Source organism: Culex quinquefasciatus, chromosome 2 (assembly GCF_015732765.1).
Source record: "Culex quinquefasciatus strain JHB chromosome 2, VPISU_Cqui_1.0_pri_paternal, whole genome shotgun sequence".
Classification (NCBI taxonomy): Eukaryota; Metazoa; Arthropoda; class Insecta; order Diptera; family Culicidae; genus Culex; species Culex quinquefasciatus.
Window position 1 is genome coordinate 33,932,996 of NC_051862.1, and position 22,270 is coordinate 33,955,265.

A 22,270-nucleotide genomic window follows, 5' to 3' on the forward strand; every position below is an offset into this window, starting at 1 on the left:
ATAAAAATATTTTCAGACATAGGCTCTTTGGTCCCGAGACCTTCAAAACAGCATTTTATGTTTTCATTCAACCTTTTCAATTGTTAGGCTAGATGTTTGAAACTTCTTACTATTTTTCCCAAATAGCCAAACTAATCACCTTTCTTTTGCGTCTAGAACAGCTAAAATCGGATGAAATGGCGCGGAGATATGACTTTTTGAAAAAAAAGTGGTTTTTGCGAAAATCTACGAAAATTGCAATTTTTTTAACCACCCTAACACGGCGTAGGTCACCCTAATGGCCAAATAAAAAATACGGGTCTAATTATTTCGGCCTCCTTAGGCCCAGAAAAAAATAAGCTCGATCGGAGAACTTTTTTTACGAATCATGCTGTTTCCGTGGGGAATTGCTATATGATTAAAACCAAACTCATGAACCTTTTCAAGGCATTGCTGATATACAACGCCTAGAAGAAAACAATTTAGAAAAGCTTTGTAAAACTGCATGCACGATACATGAATTAGTGCGTCCATCCCGGGAATTCCAGGAACAAAATACCGGGGATTTTTCCAAAACATATATCAGCATTAATTTGGTTTATCTGGGATTTTTTTTTAATTATAGTTTACAGATCCGTAAAATGCCTAGTGCTTTTAATATTTTCTATTCTATTTTATATATTTTAAAATTACATTTGCATATATTTACAATTTTGAATTTTAAAATTAAGTCATATTTTTTAAAAGATCATATACGCTATGCTGTTAAATGTTTCATATGTTTACAGGGCCTTTTCTTAAGAAAAAACTCTAGATATTAAATTAATTTTCATCAAACACCGGAATGTGAGGCAATTCAGGACATATGTAACGAATTACGACAGCTATTTAACCCATTTTTGGAATATGTTTTGAATGACTCCGGTCAAACATGATCAGAACAAAACAATTAGTCCTGCGATTATTGCTTATTGCTCTAAAATCTCTTGTACCTATTCCGACTGTAACTGCGATTTTCCCCAAACTATGATCTAAAATTTTACATTTACTGGTATCATTTTATTAGTTGCTTTTCTTGTTTTTTAGACATTTTCAAAGAAGCTGAATATTTTTTTCTAGTCATGACAAATAAAATAGATAAATAAATGAAATACATTTATAAAAGACTTATAATGTATATCACATTGAATCAAAAGCTGTAGTTAATTTAAAAACCAAAGTACAACAAAGAACAAAGAATCAATTATTAATTTCTGCAAAGCTATGAAGCTAATAAGCCAAAATACGATCGTTCTTGTTTAGATTGAAGTGTAGATTATCACCAATTGATATTATTGAGCTAATTCCTTGATTTTAAGCTTGAAAACTATAAGAATTATAAAAAAAAAACATATTTTTAAGGCTGTATAAAAATTTTCCCGAGATTCCGAAAATAGTTTTCCCGTTTCCCGGGAAATTCAAAACCCAGGAAAATTGGACGCCCTAATATCAATGCATTGAAATGCTAACCCCTGGAAGTATGCCTTAGTTATGCATACCGTGCATACCAACCAGAATCTAGTGCATACTAGGGTGACAACAAAAAAACGGCATCAGAGATACCCTCTGCCTCGATTTCTTAGGCAAAAATAAGTATCTGTGCCAATTTTGAGCCAAATCAGTAAACGGATCACTTTTTATCGTAAAAGTTTATATGGGGAAAATCGCAAAAATGCATGCTGAAAAATATCGTTTCGGTATATTTCTGACAAGTGGCGCGGGTCTCACCCAAAATTGTCCAAGTGTTAGATTCTTGCATTAAATTCAATTCCCTACAACTTTGCCGAAAAGTGCAAAACGATCCGAGTTGATCCTCATCTTTTTATAAGCCGATTTCTTGTCATCATTTCATCAGGATCAACTCGAACGCCAGCTTCCCCTAACTTCCTATTACTTTATACTTGCCCGACACAGCACTTGCAATAACACACATCGAAAACACACACTCGTCCTTTCGAAGCATGTCCTGTCCCAACGAGTGAGTGATGACAAACCAATAAGAGAAGCGAGAACCGTCGCCACCACCATCGTGCCCAATACAACCAAGCATGCGAACACAAAGCCCCCTCATGCCACTGCCCTGTTGTAATAATTGATATGGGAATATTGACCATCGGCTGGGTTCAATCCAAACTAACCGACCAGGTACTGTGTGGAGTGGGACAAAGGTATCATTCGACGTCACGAACTGATATTCCATTGGAACAGGGCAGTAGATTGAATCAACTTTAGTGCTGGAAAAAAACAGAGCTCGATAGCAATGTACAACTAATATTGGCAGAATGTTTCGAAGAATAATCATAACAGAAACAAACTCGTTTTTTTTTTCGGTTTTTAGTGACAATTTATTCCAACGTTATGATTCCAATGAATAAACAGCATCCACAAAAAATATTGTTCTTCACAGTTCACTTAATAATATGGACTCATGCCTGAAAAAGATAACCAGTTATAAGGTAGAACATATATTTTAAAAAAAATGAGCATCATTAGGAACAAACGCAGTTTCTACATACATTTGCTACGGACACAAACAACAGATACTGAATACAAACAAATGACTGATGAGTTACATTTGAACCAACTTCTGACTTCTCTTTGTAAGATTTGAAACTTTACTTCTTTTGAACCTTTTTTTCAATCGAATTTATACTTGTATTTCCATTGTGGAAAAAAAACAATCTGAAACACAAACATGCAAAAGCGACCGCCATTCTGATACTTTTATTAATTTATGATTCTTTAAGAATGCCTTTTTGCTAATCTAAAATTTGTTGAAAATCAGATTTAACTTTTTTCGAAGAAATAAAAAAACGAAGTATTCAAGTACAAATATGCAATTCTCACTTCCAAGAATCAATAAAGATTTTTTCATCTAAGCTAGAAACTTCCCCGTCGGGATTAAGTGAGTATGTGCCGACAATACAAAAACCAACAATTGCCTTTATCGGGAAAACAGCATTATCGAATTACCCATAATGGCTTTCGATATAGCAAGGGATAGAAATCATACAGTTTTGAATCGTTCGATTGAAGTAGATCTATGATCACATTAAATAATATGTTAGGGTGTCTCAAATATAAATTATAACCGGTCAGAAAAAAAACTATTTTTTGAAAATCAAGATTTTTTAATGGCATAGAAATTATTGTACAAAATTTTTGTAGAAAAAGAACTCTTCATTTGAAAAACCTACACAGGAACAAAACTGATGGCAATATTCATCAGGAAATGCCGACAGATTTTGTGTCAAAAAATGTGTAATCTCACAGCAGAAAATGATGAATTCTCATCAGTTTCATTTGAATATTCATCAGGTTCACATTTTTAAACACTTTTTAGGTAATATTACTCAAAAAAGAGGCAATATACAACCTACCAAATTTTCAACATTCCAAAAGTAAACTTGCTATGTACTACCTAAAATAACAATTTTAGTTCTCTGATTTGTAAAAGACAACGACATACAGACCGAATATTACAACAATTAGTTTGAAACACTTAATACACTTATTGCTATTAACGATTGACTACTTTACAAGAGCGATGAAACACCCTTATACTTCTACAAACATTGAAGAACTGTATTGATGACAAGTTTCCCACAAAAAAACCCCGAAAAATTATGATGACATAATTCGCATAATTTGCATAAGAATGACCCCTTGGACGATTGTTGTGACTTGTGCATTGCGAGAATCAGATTTTTTTTTTCAAAAAAAAAAATATTTTTGTGATGAGTGAGTGTATCCGGTTTGTTTTTTTTTTTTAGAAAAATCCTCATGTACAAGCAATGCACAAGCCGCAACAATCGTCCAAGGAGCGGGTCGGTACGACCCCTTCCATTTTTGAACATGCGAAAAAGAGGTATCTTTCAATCATTTTCAGCCTGAAACGGTGATGAGATATAAATTTGATGTCAAAAGAACTTTTATGTAAAATTAGACGCCCGATTTAATGGCGTACTCTGAATTCCGAAAATACGAATTTTCATCGAAAAAACACCAAAAAAGTTTTAAAAGCTTTAAGAATTGATTTTATGTTTATTTATAAAAAAAGAAAAGTCATTTAATCAAAACCAAATATTATATCATAAGATTGACTATAATCTAATGAAATTATTTTTCCCAACCCTGTACGAAAAAACTCCAAAACTCGAAGCTCAATCCACTTCTTCTGTCTAGAAAACCCCCGTTAATGAAGCACACAACAAAGAAAAGGATTCATGGACTCAATGATTTTTTTCTTTTTCTTCGATTTATTAAGTTAGGATTTAGCCAAATGAAATAAATTACGCGATTCCGCAAGTCTGACGATACACTGGAAGCTGCTTTGGTTTGTTTGCCAGGACGGTGTTTCATAAGTTATTTATCACAATTACGTTTCACGATTACGACGCTACACATACACATACACACAGGCACGTTCACATATACAACCACAGTGCAAAAGCACACGTATAAGCACTTGATTCAAGCTGGACGTAGGTGGCGGTCAATTGTAACCCCGATATCCGCTAACCAGGCTGGTGCTCGTAAATCCGGCCGGATTTGTGCCGGAGTAGTAGCCGTAGCCTATGTTGCGATTACCGTAGTAATTGCCACCACTGTACCCCAGGTAGGATTGCAGCCCTCCGTTACCTCCAAATCCGCCGTAACCACCGTAACCGCCTCCGTAACTGCCACCGTAGCCACCCCCTCCGTAGCCCGGATATCCTCCGAGTGAGTTCGTGCCCGGATAATAGCCCGATGATCCTGGGTAGCCACCGGTACTCTGGAAGTGGATGTTTTAAAACGAGAGATAATTAAAAATCTGCTTTTGCTAGAAACAGAACCAATGGCCAGTAGTATCGAGTTCTTCATCGGATTTGTGAGCCGGATTTGTGTTTTCACGTGAAGTGAATGAGGTAGCTTAAGCGGATTATTTCATCCTCGAATGTCACTAGGAACTAATGATTCGAGAGCTAGCGTATTGAGAAGTGATGCTTTGAAACTAAAAATATCTTTCATAAGAACTAGAATGAAGCTCTGGGATGTTGCTAGCGTGTGGCGCGTCGCTCTATGCCGTTTCGACAAAAATTCAAATCTTCAAAGTGTTGGTAAATTTCCGAGAACGTTGTTTTAGTGATGTTTCGCCAAGTACTCAGCTCTGCTTGAATACTTTCAACATTCCTGCTCTGCTGGCTGTCAGCGGATTAAACATGACACTAAAAGCACTTCTCAGCAGAGTGGCTGCAAGTCCCCTCCAAAAACCACAATCAAAAGTCATAGAATAACAAGCTGCCAACCCAAAGTGCATATACTCTGACGTGCCATACCACGTTGCATACTTACAGGGTAATATCCCCCGGCGCCGTAGTACCCGCCCTGGGGATAGTATCCGGCGCCGCCTCCCTGAGGGTAGTAGCCCCTATTTCCACCGTAGTACGGTTTGCCAAACATGCCCAGGTCGAAAACTGCAAAAAGCTCAAGGATTAAAAGCGTTTGTTCAAAATCAAAAGCAAAACAAGGAAACACGTACTTCGTTCACTCTGGGCGCCAGGATAAAAGCTGCTCCGCAACGCTCTTCCTCCCTCGGCGCGGACACTCGGTTCTATGGCCGCACCGTGCGTCTGTGCGGTCGAGTCTGCCTCGGATGATGCCGGTCGGAAGAGATGCCCCTGGTCGGTGCCGGTGGTTCTCTGCTGGCAGTGGATTACGTCCAGTCCGAGGAACGTGGCCAGCAGCAGTGTCTGGTGAAGAGCGAAAATTGTGTAAATTGTGTTAGGTTGATGACCATTTAATCATTTTGTGACAAAATGAAATCGACTTTGATTAATTCATAACTTATGCCGTCAAACTGTTGTGTCCTCTTGGATTTTGAACTGCTATGTTTTCTTTATTTCCATTTTAAAATGCCCAGCTCACAAAATTAACAGGAATTGTATTCATCCGCTTGCCCTTTCGTTGACCTGCCTGTATTTATTCTGAATAAAAGTTCAGCGGTTGACTCCGCTTTTCTGCGTAACGGGGCGCATAAATACGATCCGTTCCAGGAACTTTGCAATGAGTCCTCGTTATTTGCCACTGTTTGGTGTTATTTTGCAAAGGTTAATAATGTGTAATCAAAGTCATTTTGTAGCAAACAGTAATTTTTTTTTGAAAAAAAGGTCCAATAAACCAAATTTTCAGTTTTTGCTTTTTGGGTGTTGACTCAAGGCGGCTTCAAAAACACCCAAAAAGCAAAAACTGGAAATTTGGTTTATTGGACCGTTTCAAAAAAAACTACAGATTTATTTGTATTTTTTTATTTGAATGAAACTTTGTCCATGCATTCCTTATGTCAATTTTCCATCATTAGTTTTTTTTACAAATCTCTATACAATTTTGGGGGCTGGTCATACAAATTGGGTTTGTAAATGTATGAAATTCTGTATCTTGAAAAGGGATTTTCGGATCGATTTAATGTCTTTGGAAAAGTTGTAGTTTATGATTATGACTTTGAAGGAAGAAATAATTTTTTTAATATAACTGTTGGGTAACTCTCCGCCAACTCACACAGCAGTTGCCCCGACCACTCTTCGATTTGCGTGAAACTTTGTCCTAATGTGTAACTTTTGTCCCTGATCACGAATCCGAGGTCCGTTTTTTGATATCTCGTGACGGAGGGACGGTACGACCCCTTCCATTTTTGAACATGCGAAAAAAGAGGTGTTTTTCAATAATTTGCAGCATAAACGGTGATGAGATAGAAATTTGGTGTCAAAGGGACTTTTATGTAAAATCAGACGCCCGATTTGATGGCTTACTCAGAATTCCGAAAAAACGTAGTTTTCATCGAAAAAACACTAAAAACGTTTTAAAAATTCTCCCATTATCCATTACTCGACTGTAAAAAAATTTTGAACATGTCATTTTATGGGAAATTTAATGTACTTTTCGAAACTACATTGACCCAGAAGGGTAATTTTTTCATTTGGAACAAAAATTTTCATTTTAAATTAACGTGTTTTTTCCAACTTTGCAGGGTTATTTTTTAGAGTGTAACAATGCTCTACAAAGTTGTAGAGCAGACAATTACAAAAAAATAATTTTATAGACATAAGGGGTTTGCTCATAAACATCACGAGTTATTGCGATTTTACGAAAAAAAAGTTTTGAAAAAGTTACTTTTTGCGTTTCTCTTTGTTTCGTCGTCCGTGTCTGTCGCGGATGACCATGAACGGCCATGATCAACGACGACCAACATTTTCAAAACTTCGCAATAAATCGTGATATTTCTGAGCAAACCCCTTATGTTGAAGAACATTGTTACACTCTTAAAACTAACCCTGCAATGTTAGAAAAAACACGAAATTTGAAAATGAAAATTTTTGTTATAAATGAAAAATGACCCTTCTGGGTCAATGTAGATTCGAAAAGAACATTAAATTTCCCATAAAATGTCATGTTTCAAAGTTTTTACAGTTGAGTAACGGAAAATGGGAGAATTTTCAAAACTTTTTTAGTGTTTTTTTCGATGAAAAATACGTGTTTTTCGGAAATCTGAGTACACCATCAAATCGGGCGTCTAATTTTACATAAAAGTCCCTTTGACACCAAATTTTTATCTCATCACCGTTTAAAGCTGCAAATTATTGAAAAACACCTCTTTCTTCGCATGTTCAAAAATGGAAGGGGTCGTACCACCCCTCCGTCACGAAATATAAAAAAACGGACGTCAGATTCGTGATCAGGGACAAAAGTTACCCCTTAGGACAAAGTTTCACGCAAATCGAAAAGGGGTCGGGGCAACTGCTGTGTGAGTTGTCGGAGAATTACCCGTATACATTTTTCTTTTCTTTTTGATTTCTGTAATGTGAAAATTTTCGGTCGCAGAAATTATAGATTTGTTCAAATCAAATTCTGCAAAATTTTAGGATCATCTAGACATTCTTACAAATCACTGGAAACAAGAATCGTCCCGATTGGTTGAGTAATGCCCGAGAACCAGCGAGTTGAAGTTACCGTTCCACCTTTTTTGGGAGGCTTGGGCGTCCGTGCAAGTTGGACATGCGTTGGGCGTTCCAGTGTTAAAATAAAAAAAAAACCTTTTTTTTAAACTAAGAAAATTTGCTTAATTTGACATGGAATTGCACTAAGGCAAACCACAATTATTTTAAATGATTTCAAACGCTAGGCTTGAATCTTTTTTGAAGAAAAAGAGCAGAAAATTTCTTTAAAAATAATCATTCAAACATTGAAAAACGAACCTAGGGCTCGTGCATAAATCACGTGGTCTCTGTAGAAAGAAGGGAGGGTTTGGCGAAAACCCACGCTCCATACAAAATGTTGAAAATTTGTGTGGAGAAAAAATCATGGAGAGGAGGGGGGTTTGAAAATGTCACATTTGAAATCCACGTAGTTTCTACACGACCCCTAATAGCAACCAAGATATCATAAAATGAAAAATTATGGGTATTTAAGTGACACTGTTGAAACTCTTTTTTTTTTTGTAGGACTTGATTATTTTCTTAAAATGTTATTATTTTCAAGATTCGGATGGATCTTTTTGATTTTTTACCCATACAAAATCTAAACACAACGAAATGTTGATTTGCGAAAGCAAAGAGGATTATTTCAATGCAATTGTAAACTCTTTTAAACGTGAGCAACTCTCTACGAAATCGGCCGATTTCGAACATTTTTATTTTTTGTATTTTTTTATTTGACTCAAACTTTGTGGGGGCCTTCCCTATGACCAAGTAAGCGATTTTGCGTTATTGGTTCACCCATACAAGTCTCCATACAATTTTGGCTGCTGTCCATACAAAAATGGTATGTAAACATTCAAACAGCTGTAACTTTTGAGTGAATTTTCTGATCAATTTGGTGTCTTCGGCAAAGTTGTAGGTATTGTTAAGGACAATTGAGAAAAAAATAGGTACACGGAAAAAAAATTGCAGATTTTGTTATCAACTTTTTTTTCACTAAAACTCAGTTTCCCAAAATACGTATTTTTTGATTTTCGAGATTTTTTTATATGTTTTAGGGGACTAAAATCCGCAACTTTTGAGCTATCGAGAAACATGGTCAAACAATCTGACGCCAAGTTATGAATTTTTGAAAAATAGTGATTTTTGTAAAAAAATCCAAATTTCATGCAAAAACTAATTTGAAGTTATATTTTAATGCAAAATTGAATTTGCAATCGAAATCTACTCTACAATTTTTTTGATAAAGGGCTTCGTTTTCAAGATATAGCCACCGAAAGTTAGATTTTAGCAAAATATGTGCAGTTTTTCGATTTTTAAAAATAGTGACCATGAGCGACCATTTCTAAAAATATTTTTTTTGAAAAGTTCAGAAAATTTGCTATAAAATTGTGTAAGAGACATTGAAGATTGGACATCGGGTTGCTGAGATACAGCCGCTTTAAGAAAAAGAAACACGAAAATTGAAGTTTTCTAAGTCTCACCAAAACAACCCACCATTTTCTAATGTCGATATCTCAGCAACTAATGGTCTGATTTTCAATGTTAATACATGAAACATTCGTAAAATTTTCCGATCTTTTCGAAAAAAATATTTTGAAAAAAATAAGTCAAGACTGACATTTTTAATGGGCGCAATATTCATTGTTTGGCCCTTTTAAAATGTTAGTCTTGATTTATTTTTTTCAAAATATTTTTTTCGAAAAGATCGGAAAATTTTACGAATGTTTCATGTATTAACATTGAAAATCGGACCATTAGTTGCTGAGATATCGACATTGGAAAATGGTGGGTTGTTTTGGTGAGACTTAGAAAACTTCAATTTTCGTGTTTCTTTTTCTTAAAGCGGCTGTATCTCAGCAACCCGAGGTCCAATCTTCAATGTCTCTTAGACAATTTTAAAGCAAATTTTCTGAACTCTTCAAAAAAATATTTTTAGAAATGGTCGCTCATGGTCACTGTTTTTAAAAATCGAAAAACTGCACATATTTTGCTAAAATCTAACTTTCGGTGGCTATATCTTGAAAACGAAGCCCTTTATCAAAAAAAAAATGTAGAGTAGTTTTCGATTGCAAATTCAATTTTGCATTAAAAAATAAAATTTGTCAAAGGAGAATGGGCAAATTTGGTCCAAGGATGTACACGAACGGGACCATCTTTTTTCGAAAGATCTCGCCGAGACATGAAAAAAGTCTTCTGGACCAACTCTCTAAACCCCGGAGTTCAAAAGTTACATGCTGTTGAAGTTTGAGCATTTTGGGTTAAAGTACAAAAAATCGAATTTTTGCTATTTCTAAAATCATTTATAAAATCTCTGTTTCATTATGGATTTAGATTTTCTTGACTTCATTCGACGCGTATCAGCAAAACTATGAGTTCTGATATGTCTTACCATGATTGAAACATGATTTCTCTTGTTTTTATCCGTTTGAACCGTTTGTGCAAGAGGCATCCCATAGAAACAAGTCGAAACTTCAAGGTTTTGAAACCGGCTCCGACCCAGACTGCTTCAGTGAGTATGGAAGGCTTCAGTGCAATGTTGTAACAACTTATTGGGATGGTCTGAGTCATCCGAGAACTCCTTGGAGTTAAGACCGGTGAGTCTACCGCCGTAACAAGCAAGATATCGGTGGTTTTTGACCACTGATCATACCCGCATGGCTTCAGTGAGTATGGTAGACTACTATACTGATGTGTTGGAGTGTCCTGGGTTCTCCTAGGACTCCCTTGAGTTAAGATCTGTGGGTCTACTACCGTAACAATCCAAATGTCGACCGGTTTTGACAACGGAACATACCCGCATAGCTTCAGTGAGTGTGGTAGACTACTTTGCTAATGTGTTAAGATGTCCTGGGTCATCCAAGGACTCCCTGGAGTTATGATCTGTAGGTCTACGGCTGTTACAAGGACTCCCTGGAATGGTCCAGAACATCCCAACATAACAGCAATACAGTCTGCCATACTCACTAAATCTTTGCGGTTATGATGCGCGGTTAAAAATCATCGACCTTTTTCTTGTTACAGTGACCCAAATATCTAAACTCCAGGGAGTCCTAGGATGACCAAAGACATCCCAACACATTAACAAAGCAGTCTACCATACTGTCTGAAGCTATGCGTGTATGTTCCGGGGTCAAAAACCGTCGACCTCTTGCTTGTTACGGCTGTAGCTCCACAGATCATAACTCCAGGGAGTCCTTGGATGACCCAAGACATCCTAACACATTAGCAAAGTAGTCTACCACACTCACTGAAGCTATGCGGGTATGTTCCGTTGTCAAAACCGGTCGACATTTGGATTGTTACGGTAGTAGACCCACAGATCTTAACTCCAGGGAGTCCTAGGAGAACCCAGGACACTCCAACACACCAGCATAGTAGTCTACCATACTCACTGAAGCCATGCGGGTATGATCCGTGGTCAAAAACCGCCGACATCTTGCTTGTTACGGCGGTAGACTCACCGGTCTTAACTCCAAGGAGTTCTCGGATGACTCAGACCATCCCAATAAGTTGTTACAACATTGCACTGAAGCCTTCCATACTCACTGAAGCAGTCTGGGTCGGAGCCGGTTTCAAAACCTTGAAGTTTCGACTTGTTTCTATGGGATGCCTCTTGCACAAACGGTTCAAACGGATAAAAACAAGAGAAATCATGTTTCAATCATGGTAAGACATATCAGAACTCATAGTTTTTGCTGATACGCGTCGAATGAAGTCAAGAAAATCTAAATCCATAATGAAACAGAGATTTTATAAATGATTTTAGAAATAGCAAAAATTCGATTTTTTGTACTTTAACCCAAAATGCTCAAACTTCAACAACTTGTAACTTTTGAACCCCGGGGTTTAGAGAGTTGGTCCAGAAGACTTTTTTTCATGTCTCGGCGAGATCTTTCGAAAAAAGATGGTCCCGTTCGTGTACATCCTTGGACCAGCTCCCATACAAATTTGCCCATTCTCCTTTGTTTTTGCATGAAATTTGGACTTTTTACAAAAATCACTATTTTTCAAAAAATCGTAACTTGGCGGCAGATTTTTTGACCATGTTTCTTTGTAGCTCAAAAGTTGCGGATTTTAGTCCCCTAAAACATATCAAAAAATCTCGAAAATCAAAAAATACGTATTTTGGGAAATTGAGTTTTAGTGAAAAAAAGTTGATAAAAAAATGTGCAAATTTTTTTTTCCGTGTACCTATTTTTTTCTCAATTGTCCTCAACAATACCCACAACTTTGCCGAAGACACCAAATTGATCAGAAAATTCACTCAAAAGTTACAGCTGTTTGAATATTTACATACCATTTTTGTATGGACAGCAGCCAAAATTGTATGGAGACTTGTATGGGTGAACCAATGACACAAAATAGCTTATTTGGTCACAGGGAAGGCCCCCCCAAAGTTTGAGCCAAATCAAAAAATACAAATAAAATCCATTTCCGGTTTTGGTAGAGAATTGCTCTCTTATAAAAAGGCCATTGATAAATTCTCAAATGCTGTGGTATATCAAAAATCACGAGTTTTATTATATTAATTACGCCATGTTTTATTTGTTATTTAGAAATAATTTAATTTCTATTCATCTAGCAAGCAACGAAAAATGTCAAACTTTTTAACAATATGTTGAATCTGTAACTTTTAAAATTTTCTACTGCAATGTAAATTAGTTGTTAAATGGACTGCAAATCTACCACCTTTCAAACATATGTCCGTTCCCTTACTTGTATGAAACTTTTGAAAAGTTAACGAAACGAAGAAATCTCTTTCAAACCCAACTTTGAAACAAACTTCATTATATGAACATCATATTGGAAACTCACCTTTTTAACCCACCCCGTTGAAAGCATTTTTAGCTCGATGTCTTTCACGAACTGTACAACACTCCAAAGAAACACACCTGATCGTAAACTTTTATAAAACTTTTCCGTTCTTTTTTTCTGCTCGTCAAAGAGTCCTTTCAAACCACTTTTATTCGTTCTTCACTTTACGCTGCTACTTTCCTCTGTAACTGCGAAGAAAAAGTAAAACTTTGAGAAACAACAAAAAAAATCACACCGCGCAATCTTATCGAAAACTTTGAAGTAATTTTCCTCCCCTCCACCAATCAGTTCACGTTTCCCACTTTTCCTCTCTTGCTCTGGAAAGAAAAGGAAAAGTGCAGGAAATTAGATTATTTCTGCGTTTCTGTGCTGATTTTGACAGACTCCTTTCTATTTTATTTTCACTGACTCATCACTAACACCAAAAAAGAATTATTGCCGACTGTTTGCACAATAAATTCGACGTTCACTTTTTTTCGGCCGCGAACCCCTTCAAAAAAGTTTCTTCTGGCACTGATTTTGTGCTCTTCCCCCAAAAAAGCTGCCAACGCTAATCGTCTCGTAATGCTGCTGATGGTGACGTTGTGATGTCTCTCGTTCTCTTTCCCTTTCCGGCTGGCTGCATCAGCTTGGTGTGCCCAATTGTATGCAATCAGTTAGAGTAGCAGCAATTTTCCCACACCCCACTTTCCAGCAGTACACACTCCCTGCCGCCGGCGTAAGTCATGCGAAAAACGCGGAAAAAATGGCGAAAAAAAGCGCGCGCAAAAAAAGAACAACACACCAAAATATGCTAAATCACTTCGTTTGGGGTACACCTTAACTTTAAAGCAAACTTTAGAGCGGCACTTGCCGACTGGAGACGGTAACGCAAAGTAAGCACAGTTTCGTGAAGATACAATGATTTTATAGTACGAGACAGAGAGCTTTTGAGCTGTGTGTGCGCGTGCCGCGCCAACGTTTTCCACGCGCGCACTGAGTGTGAGTGACAGACGCGTCGCGATGTGTCACACTTGGGCTAATCTGTGACCTCCTCCACCTCTTTGCGCGATTTTCCTCATGTTTGATGGGCACTCTAGGGTGGGTGGAATGTTAGCCCTCGGTGAATTTACTTAATCTACAACTGGAAATTAAAATTAAGGCTCGATTAGTTGCAAAATTGTGATGCAAAACGTAACTTTTATGTTTACTATTTTGAGGAATAGGTATGAATCACCCTAATGAATTTCCCTAAACGCTAATTGTGCTGCTTCTGATGAGCATTAGAATGAAGCATCGCCGTTCAGCAGTTCATGTCAACTCAATTACATGAGCAGTATTCCAGTAAATTTACTATTGAAATCACAGAGTTTGTGATTGTAGTTGTCTCACATTTGATTTAGAGTTAAAAGAAATTACATTATTCATTTAATTATTGGTGAAAAGGAGCGAGTTTAAATTTTTTCTACACTTTAATTGTTTTTTTTTTAATTATAATTTGAATGAAACATTGTCCATCAATCCATCGATTTCGAACCAATCTGCATCAATTACTCAAAAGTGGCTTAAAATGCATATGGGACATTTATGCGAAAAGGAGCAGTATGTATCGTTTCTGTGTCTTCAACAAAGTTGTAGGTTATGTTTAGAACTGTTCGAAAAAATCAAGGCAAAAAGCTTTTTCGCTATAAAGTGGAACTTCACGCAAATTTAATACATTTTCTAAACGATTCAAAACATGAAAAATGAATTTCAAATTATTTTCAATAAATAAGACTTCTTTATCCAATAATGTTTTGAAGTTCTTAAAATAAAAAAAATAACGTCATGATTCGAAATTCGGACACTTAGTAGCATATCATTTTTGTTATAGCTGGCAAAAAAATATGTAATTAGTTGGAATTGTAGAAATATCACCAGGATATAGCATAAACAGTTAGTTTTAATAGAATACATGCACAATATGTCTTTTCTAAAAAAAATCATCAGATTTTTATAATTAAAATGACTTTTGGGCTTCGAAATCCGGACACTTTTGCTTCGAATTCCGGACACTCAATTTTGCTTATGAATCGCACAAAATTGGGCTAAATATGTTAGTGGATGGTATTCTTTAGGTCTCAAATAAGCTGTTTACATCAGAACAATCGATATTTTATGTAAAAATTTGCTAGAATTTAAGGAAATCAAAACCATAAATTCTGCTTTGCCTTCCCGATGCTTCGGACGCCTATGAAATATTTCAGTGAAATGTTTCGCATTTTTGGTAATCTTATAATTTTATTTTATTTTATTTTTTTTTTGCATTCACTACAGCGTTCGAACAAACTTTATATGAAAGTTCTAGTAACACAGTTTTGACATTCATAATGCGAACTCATATCCAAATAATTGTTAAAACAAGATGAGGTGTCCGGGTTTCGAAGCGTCCGGGAATTCGAATCATGACGTTATTCCCCTTGTTTTGTTGACCCATCTTTGAATGGGGGGCTGCATAAACATTGCAAAGAATGTTTAGATAAACGTCGGAAGGGAAATTGAATTATTAGGCTTTTTAAATTTAATTTAATTTTATTTTTTACAGAGATGGACAACAATGAAAACATTTTTGAAAACTTTAATATCAATTTCATTAATGCTTACAAAAAAAATTCCCAAAACGACATTTTGATTCGATTTTAATTTTAAGGTCAAAATATACTTTTGAAAGATTGGAATCATAATTAATTTAGAAATGACATTTTTTTAATCTTATTTATCAACATTAAGGGGTTACATACATCGGCCAAAATGTCAGAGGTAGGTATGAGCACACATTTGCACATTTTTTTTTCAAATCTGCGTTCAAAGTTATTAAAATATACGTTTTGATCTATTAACAAAATAAATTTGAAAACATTTGGCTGAAGCAGTTACAAAAAACGGCTGCCACAATATCTTAACACTGCTTTAAATTTAGGTGAAGACTCGTTAAACCAATCCCGTGTGCATAATGAAGGCCGATTTTCAAAAAGTTTTTTTTTTTTTTTGAAAAAAGGTAAAACATATGTTTGAGTTTTTCATATAAAAAATCGTCAGTTTTTGAAGTTTTGCTCGGTGTTTCGAGAAAAAGCCTCAGAAAGTTTGACAGTTCGCTTTGTTATAGTTTTAGGCTTAAATCGTCTCTTACTCATTTCAATAATAAAATATCTTCATGAAACTTTCAGGAGTGATTGAAAACCATATTGATGGTGAATTTAATGACTTTTAGTAATATTATTTTTTGTGATTTTATACATGTATGTAACCCCTTAAGGCCGTTGCAAATATTTTTTGGAGTTTATGTAACTCTCCCACAAAAAAATTATTCAAAAAATTTTAATATTTTAATGCAGCCATTCTCAACCTTCTTCTACGCTGGTACCCCCTGCTATGTAAATCAAGTAGGCCCGGTACCCCCGTTGAGAATCGCTGTTTTAATGGAAAAAGAAGTCTAGTGAGCTGAAAACAATTTAAAACTTATTTTCCTGCGTTTAAAATCATATTTAGCATATTTGAGATGGATCAACAATATTTTTTTATGAAATTCCATTGTACAGTACTGCAAAAAGTTTTTTTTTCGACTAAAAAAATATTTCGCCTGTATTTTTTTTGAAAATTCTGCTGTGCAGTACTGCAAATAGTTTTTTTTCGACAATAAAAATCGCAAATATTTTGATATTTTGAAAACTAAAGATTGCAAAATATCTGGACAGGTGTAAATTGCATTTTCAAACACTCTTTGAAAACCATGCCTTGTGATTTCAATTTTTATATTGTTTTTATTTGTTTAGACCGTTGCAAATATTTTTTGAAGTTTATGTCCCTCGACTTTGGCCAATGTCGAGGGGTGGGAGGGGTCATGGTTTTAACATTTGAATGCAAAAAATGTTTTAAAATCCATTTTACACCTGCCCAGATGCTTTGCAATCTTCAGTTTTCAAAATATCAAAGTATTGGCGAAATATTTTTTTATCGAAAAAAAAACTTTATGCAGTACTTTACAACAGAATTTTAGAAAAAATAATTATATTTTTGATTGATCTTGTATATGCTAAATTTTATTTTAAATGTTTCAGTTCATTATATTACTCTTTCCATTAAAATTTTGAAGTTCTTTGAAAAAAAATATGTCCCCTGATTTTTCGGACCATTCTTGAAGGGGGGAGGGGGGGGGGGGGTGACATAAACTTCAACAAATATTTGCAACGCCTTATTTATTTACATAAACTTCAAACTTTTATGTTAATTTAACTGAAGTGCAAACTTGATTGATTGGCCTTGCATCAATGCATCAATTGATTTTTTGGACCAGTGATTTTTGAAACATTCAATAACACGCCTTACAAAATGTTCAAAACTCATTCTTATAAAAAAAAATTGTGATATAATACACCATTAGTGTGGTTCAGGGCCCCTTGGAAATGCAAAAATGTCAGCTAGACCGTTGCATTGTTGATAAAATCATTGTTCTATGTCTCCTGAAGCTCCCCTGAAATTTTCAGCAAATTTGGTTCAGGTTTCGTCACAGCTCTTTAGCATTTAAGTTTGCATGGTATTTGCATGGGAAATCTTCAAGTTTTTAATTTTCTAAAAAAAATCTTCTACCGAACCAAAAATTCTGAAACTTCAGATATATATCAAAAATAATATAGGGAACAATTTTGTAGAACACTTCAACTTAATCTGAACAGAACTGACTTAGTTATAAGTGGATTAAGTGAAGGTGTCGAAGTTGTATTTTGCAAAGGGCCTCTTTCGCCAAATTTTCACCTGATGGCTCACTTTGATCGATGGCAAATCGTTTGACAACTTGTTTGTTGTTGATGTCAGAAGAAAAAAAATGGAACGGCGGTTTCAACTCCAGTGGAACAAATTAATCCGTTTTCTTCGTCTTTTCAGGTTAAATTTGAAGATAAGCTTTTGGCCAGCGAAGTTCATGACTTGGACCCGATCTCTAGAATAAGACGGATTCAAGGATTTTTTTCAACAACTTATTCAGGGCTTCTATTGAGTGTGGGAGTTGATGTGTTTGGTGGTGGTTTATTGAGGTGCTGACCGACGTTCGCGCTCCGGCGATGTACGTGGGGCCAGCTCTACTCTGCCGTTTCCCCCTTACTGGGAGGGGGAAAGCTGGGGGAGGTCTATTGGTTGATTGGTGGCTTGTAGTTGCACCTGCAATCTTCGTCACCGGTGCAGCGTTTCTTCCACATGAGGGATGCATTCTTTAGTGCCGAATATTCTAAGGGAAAGCCGACAGACGTTACATCTTTTTCTAAACCGGGCATGCCGAGAAGGAGGGCCTCATTAGCGATGGAGGCCAGCAGACTGAGGGTTGTCACCCTTAATGGCTATGGCGCGGAGGATGCCGCACAGGACTTACACTGACTACACTGACTACGCTGACCACTTATAAGAGACCATCATTACCACTTATAAGGGCAAACATCGCGGCGGTGAGGCAATCCAAACGTCTTTTGAAATTTCGCGCCCATCCACCCCGGGATTCGAACTGACGACTTTTGGATTGCGAGTCCAACTGCCAAATACGACGCTATCCAGGCAGATTTGTTTCCCAAGGACTCCTCACCTGGACTGACCTTACGACCTAAATTCTGGGTTTGGCCAGGACCGACATTTACTTTCCCATCCGACGGAAGGCATGATCAGACAAATCTCGTCTCGAAAAATACCATCTGGGTCGACTAGGACTTAATCAAGGCCAAGAGGCTTATCATTACACCACCGGACCCCGCACACGATTACCCACAAATCTATCCTAAATCTAGTCAATCTTTACTATCCTGGGGTCCGAGTGGACAGTTCACGCTCGTTACACATGGAAGTGCGGGACCAGGTGATTAAGTTAGTGTGCGTGCATCCGGTTTGGTCAGTGTAGTCAGTGTAAGTCCTGTGCGGCATCCTCCGCGCCATAGCCATTAAGGGTGACAACCCTCAGTCTGCTGGCCTCCATCGCTAATGAGGCCCTCCTTCTCGGCATGCCCGGTTTAGAAAAAGATGTAACGTCTGTCGGCTTTCCCTTAGAATATTCGGCACTAAAGAATGCATCCCTCATGTGGAAGAAACGCTGCACCGGTGACGAAGATTGCAGGTGCAACTACAAGCCACCAATCAACCAATAGACCTCCCCCCAGCTTTCCCCCTCCCAGTAAGGGGGAAACGGCAGAGTAGAGCTGGCCCCACGTACATCGCCGGAGCGCGAACGTCGATCAGCACCTCAATAAACCACCACCAAACACATCAACTCCCACACTCAATAGAAGCCCTGAATAAGTTGTTGAAAAAAAATCCTTGAATCCGTCTTATTCTAGAGATCGGGTCCAAGTCATGAACTTCGCTGGCCAAAAGCTTATCTTCAAATTTAACCTGAAAAGACGAAGAAAACGGATTAATTTGTTCCACTGGAGTTGAAACCGCCGTTCCATTTTTTTTCTTCTGACATCAACAACAAACAAGTTGTCAAACGATTTGCCATCGATCAAAGTGAGCCATCAGGTGAAAATTTGGCGAAAGAGGCCCTTTGCAAAATACAACTTCGACACCTTCACTTAATCCACTTATAACTAAGTCAGTTCTGTTCAGATTAAGTTGAAGTGTTCTACAAAATTGTTCCCTATATTATTTTTGATATATATCTGAAGTTTCAGAATTTTTGGTTCGGTAGAAGATTTTTTGCTTTTAGAAAATTAAAAACTTGAAGATTTCCCATGCAAATACCATGCAAACTTAAATGCTAAAGAGCTGTGACGAAACCTAAACCAAATTTGCTGAAAATTTCAGGGGAGCTTCAGGAGACATAGAACAATGATTTTATCAACAATGCAACGGTCTAGCTGACATTTTTGCATTTCCAAGGGGCCCTGAACCACACTAATACACCATTTGCAAGTTATAAGTATTTTACAATCATTGTTTAGTTAGAGTCAAAAAAGGTTTAGAAAATTATCTGATTATTTTAAACATTATTAACATTATTTAACGAAATCCTTAAAAAACTTATTTTTCTGCACTGAAATGGGTTCTGAAATGTTGAACATTTCAGCACTTGCATCAAAATGTTACATTTTTTTAATATTTTTTGTGAATTTACTTAACACGTGGATGCTTGGCATAAAATTCCATTCAAAAGCGTTTTACAGAACTGCAAAAAAAAAAATTATTAGCAACTTGTTGCAAAACTTGATTTTTTCAGCACTCATCGCCCTAATCGGATTTACCCAATTCGGTAGACCTCGTCGGATAAATGTACGACTCTTGCTAAAAAATCTTCTTTTCGCAATAGTAATTCAAGAATGCAAATCGCATTCAACTAGAAGAAAAGCAATTAAACTAAAATAAAAATCAAATTTGCAAACAAATTAAAATGATTTCTACAATTCATTGTCATCAATGCTTAAAAACAACCAATCTGATTCCCTCACAAGTATTGAACTCCATTCACCATAAAATACTCCAGAGTAAACTTCCGTCGAAAATTGCTCTAAACTAGACTTTGTCACGCCTGAACTGAACCGTTTAACTTTGTTTGCTGGTGAATGAATGATCACTTACACACTAGGCTACAAGCCAGTAAAAAAAAGTTAGTTGGATAAAATCTATTATTGTTGACAACACCGACCAACAAAATTTCTGCGCAGGCTCAACTCGAGGGGAAGAATAAAGTTTGCGGTCCCCAGAATCATGTGCATTTTGAATTTTTTCAAAAATAGTTTGTCTGAGCCGAATGGGGTTTCTCCATAGTTTGTATGGAGAATTAGTGCGGTTCGGATCTCTTTTATATTGCATGCAATTTTTGGGTTGTATGCAAGAGCGACGAACCTCCCGAGTTCTCCATACAATACATGAGGAATATGTAAAATTAGAAATTTTTCATGGTAATATTATCATGATTTTTTTACGGTGTATGTATGTCTTCTGTTCATACGTCGCACGCTTATTTGCGGCAACAAAACCAATTTGGCGAATAGTTCAACAACATTGTCGAAGAGCTCATTTCTATGAATGAGAATTGCATCATCATCATCATCATTAACCTATTGGTTCTAGTACGATGCTGGCTAGTGACATCGATCGGCACTGCTTGTCAGTAGAACAGTGATTGTGGGGTAAAATCACAAGTGAAAAAAAAATAATAAATATGTTATTCTTCAATTTGAAAAATACAGTTGAGCTCTACCGAAATACTAAAAATAATATAAGAATCCAATCACCACAAATTCCTCTATGAAAAGTTGTTCTATGAAGAAGACCCCAATGATGCTGGCGGTTAACGTTCCAGTGACATGGTTTTCCCATCAGGCCGCTGAAGGCAACCATTACGTCACTTGCTGGGAAAAAAGACCGTATCATTGATGCTGGTTTGCGAGTACGTTTCAAAATCACCCACGTGGTGCGTACATAAAACATGCACAATATGACACTTTGAAATGGTGATTACGCGCTTCTGCGTGAATGAAGACTACATTCGGATGCTTTGAACTGTATAATTGAACACTGAGGAGCAATGCTAAAATTAAGGTTTGCTACATTTCTAGGTAGGTTAAAAATAGAATTTCGTTGGCTTATTTCAGAAAGAATTTAATAATCATTTTTTTTTTGAATGTTAATATCTATTTTTGTCAGCTCTCTTTGCAGCAGGACTCCAATAGCTGTGAGATATATTCCAAGAAAATATGAAAAAGCATCCAACTCTACAAATACATCGCATTTGCGTTTGCATCGTTTGTACTTCGTCACCGTCTCCCGCCCTCAAATATTTTCCTATCAATTTCCTACCTTTAATCCTACTTGATCCATCAATTTCTATTAGCACTTAGTAAACGTCTCTCCCACCCTCTCTGGCTTGTTCGTTCAAATTTCCCAAAAACGTTTCCGTCACTCTATACTAAAAGGTCAAGGTGGTTTAAGTTGCCACAAAAAAAAAGCAACAAAAAACGTGAAAAACCACTTTTCGCAAGACTCGTCAAGTTTCCACCTGTCCCAAAATGATGATGAATGGGAAAAGTTTCGCCGATGACATCGACAAAGTTTTACCCAGAAGTTTACCTTTTTCCGATGACCTGTGAAAATCTGAGCCGAACCTCTTTTGTCAACCGATAAGAAGCGTAAATATTTACTTTGCGAGAACGTTTATCCGTCCGAAAGATAAACGTCGAGCAATGGGTTTGGACTGAAAATACCACAAAGAAACTGAACTGAAAAGTACGATAGAAAAAGGAAGCATCGCAATATCCGGTGAACGAACCTTCCCGGCAAGCCCCTGTAGATAGAACAAAACGGAAACCTGTAATGGATGAGAGTTTGAAAATTTGAAGTTCAATCTCAATATAAGAAAAAATGTGCAACATTTCGAGCAAACTGCTAAAAAAGGTTGTAAACTCAGAGGTAAACAATAAATAAAAAAAAGTCAGAATGATCAACGATTCCAAGATAACAGAAAGGTCGACTTTTCAAAACTTACAAGA

General features: G+C 36.6%; 1 protein-coding gene across 7 annotated transcripts; it reads right to left on the minus strand.

The window, feature by feature from the left end:
- Positions 1 to 2,336: 2,336 nt before the first annotated feature.
- Positions 2,337 to 13,709, minus strand: LOC119767736 (glycine-rich RNA-binding protein 2-like). 7 transcript variants are annotated; one of them, XM_038257096.1, is made up of 6 exons: positions 13,573 to 13,681; positions 12,789 to 12,976; positions 5,540 to 5,750; positions 5,353 to 5,474; positions 4,660 to 4,792; positions 2,337 to 2,450 (listed from the first exon to the last, which is right to left on the minus strand). In XM_038257096.1, exons 2-6 carry the CDS (start codon positions 12,813 to 12,815, stop codon positions 2,431 to 2,433), a joined length of 513 nt encoding a protein of 170 aa, XP_038113024.1. In that variant the 5' UTR covers positions 12,816 to 12,976; positions 13,573 to 13,681; the 3' UTR covers positions 2,337 to 2,430. The 7 variants fall into 7 exon arrangements, with proteins under 7 accessions (XP_038113024.1, XP_038113022.1, XP_038113019.1 ...); XM_038257094.1 differs by lacking the exon at positions 2,337 to 2,450 and having other exon boundaries at positions 4,246 to 4,792; positions 13,613 to 13,709; XM_038257091.1 differs by lacking the exon at positions 2,337 to 2,450 and having other exon boundaries at positions 4,246 to 4,792; positions 13,607 to 13,707.
- Positions 13,710 to 22,270: the final 8,561 nt, after the last annotated feature.

What these genes read in the sequence shown, in the direction of transcription:
- LOC119767736 (XM_038257094.1), bottom strand. Translation starts at nt 12,815, where the DNA reads ATGCTTTCAACGGGGTGGGTTAAAAAG. An exon ending in CAACGGGGTGGGTTAAAAAG is followed by an intron (nt 5,751 to 12,788) that starts GTGAGTTTCCAA and finishes GCTCTTCACCAG; the next exon opens with ACACTGCTGCTGGCCACGTT. An exon ending in TGGCGCCCAGAGTGAACGAA is followed by an intron (nt 5,475 to 5,539) that starts GTACGTGTTTCC and finishes AGCTTTTTGCAG; the next exon opens with TTTTCGACCTGGGCATGTTT.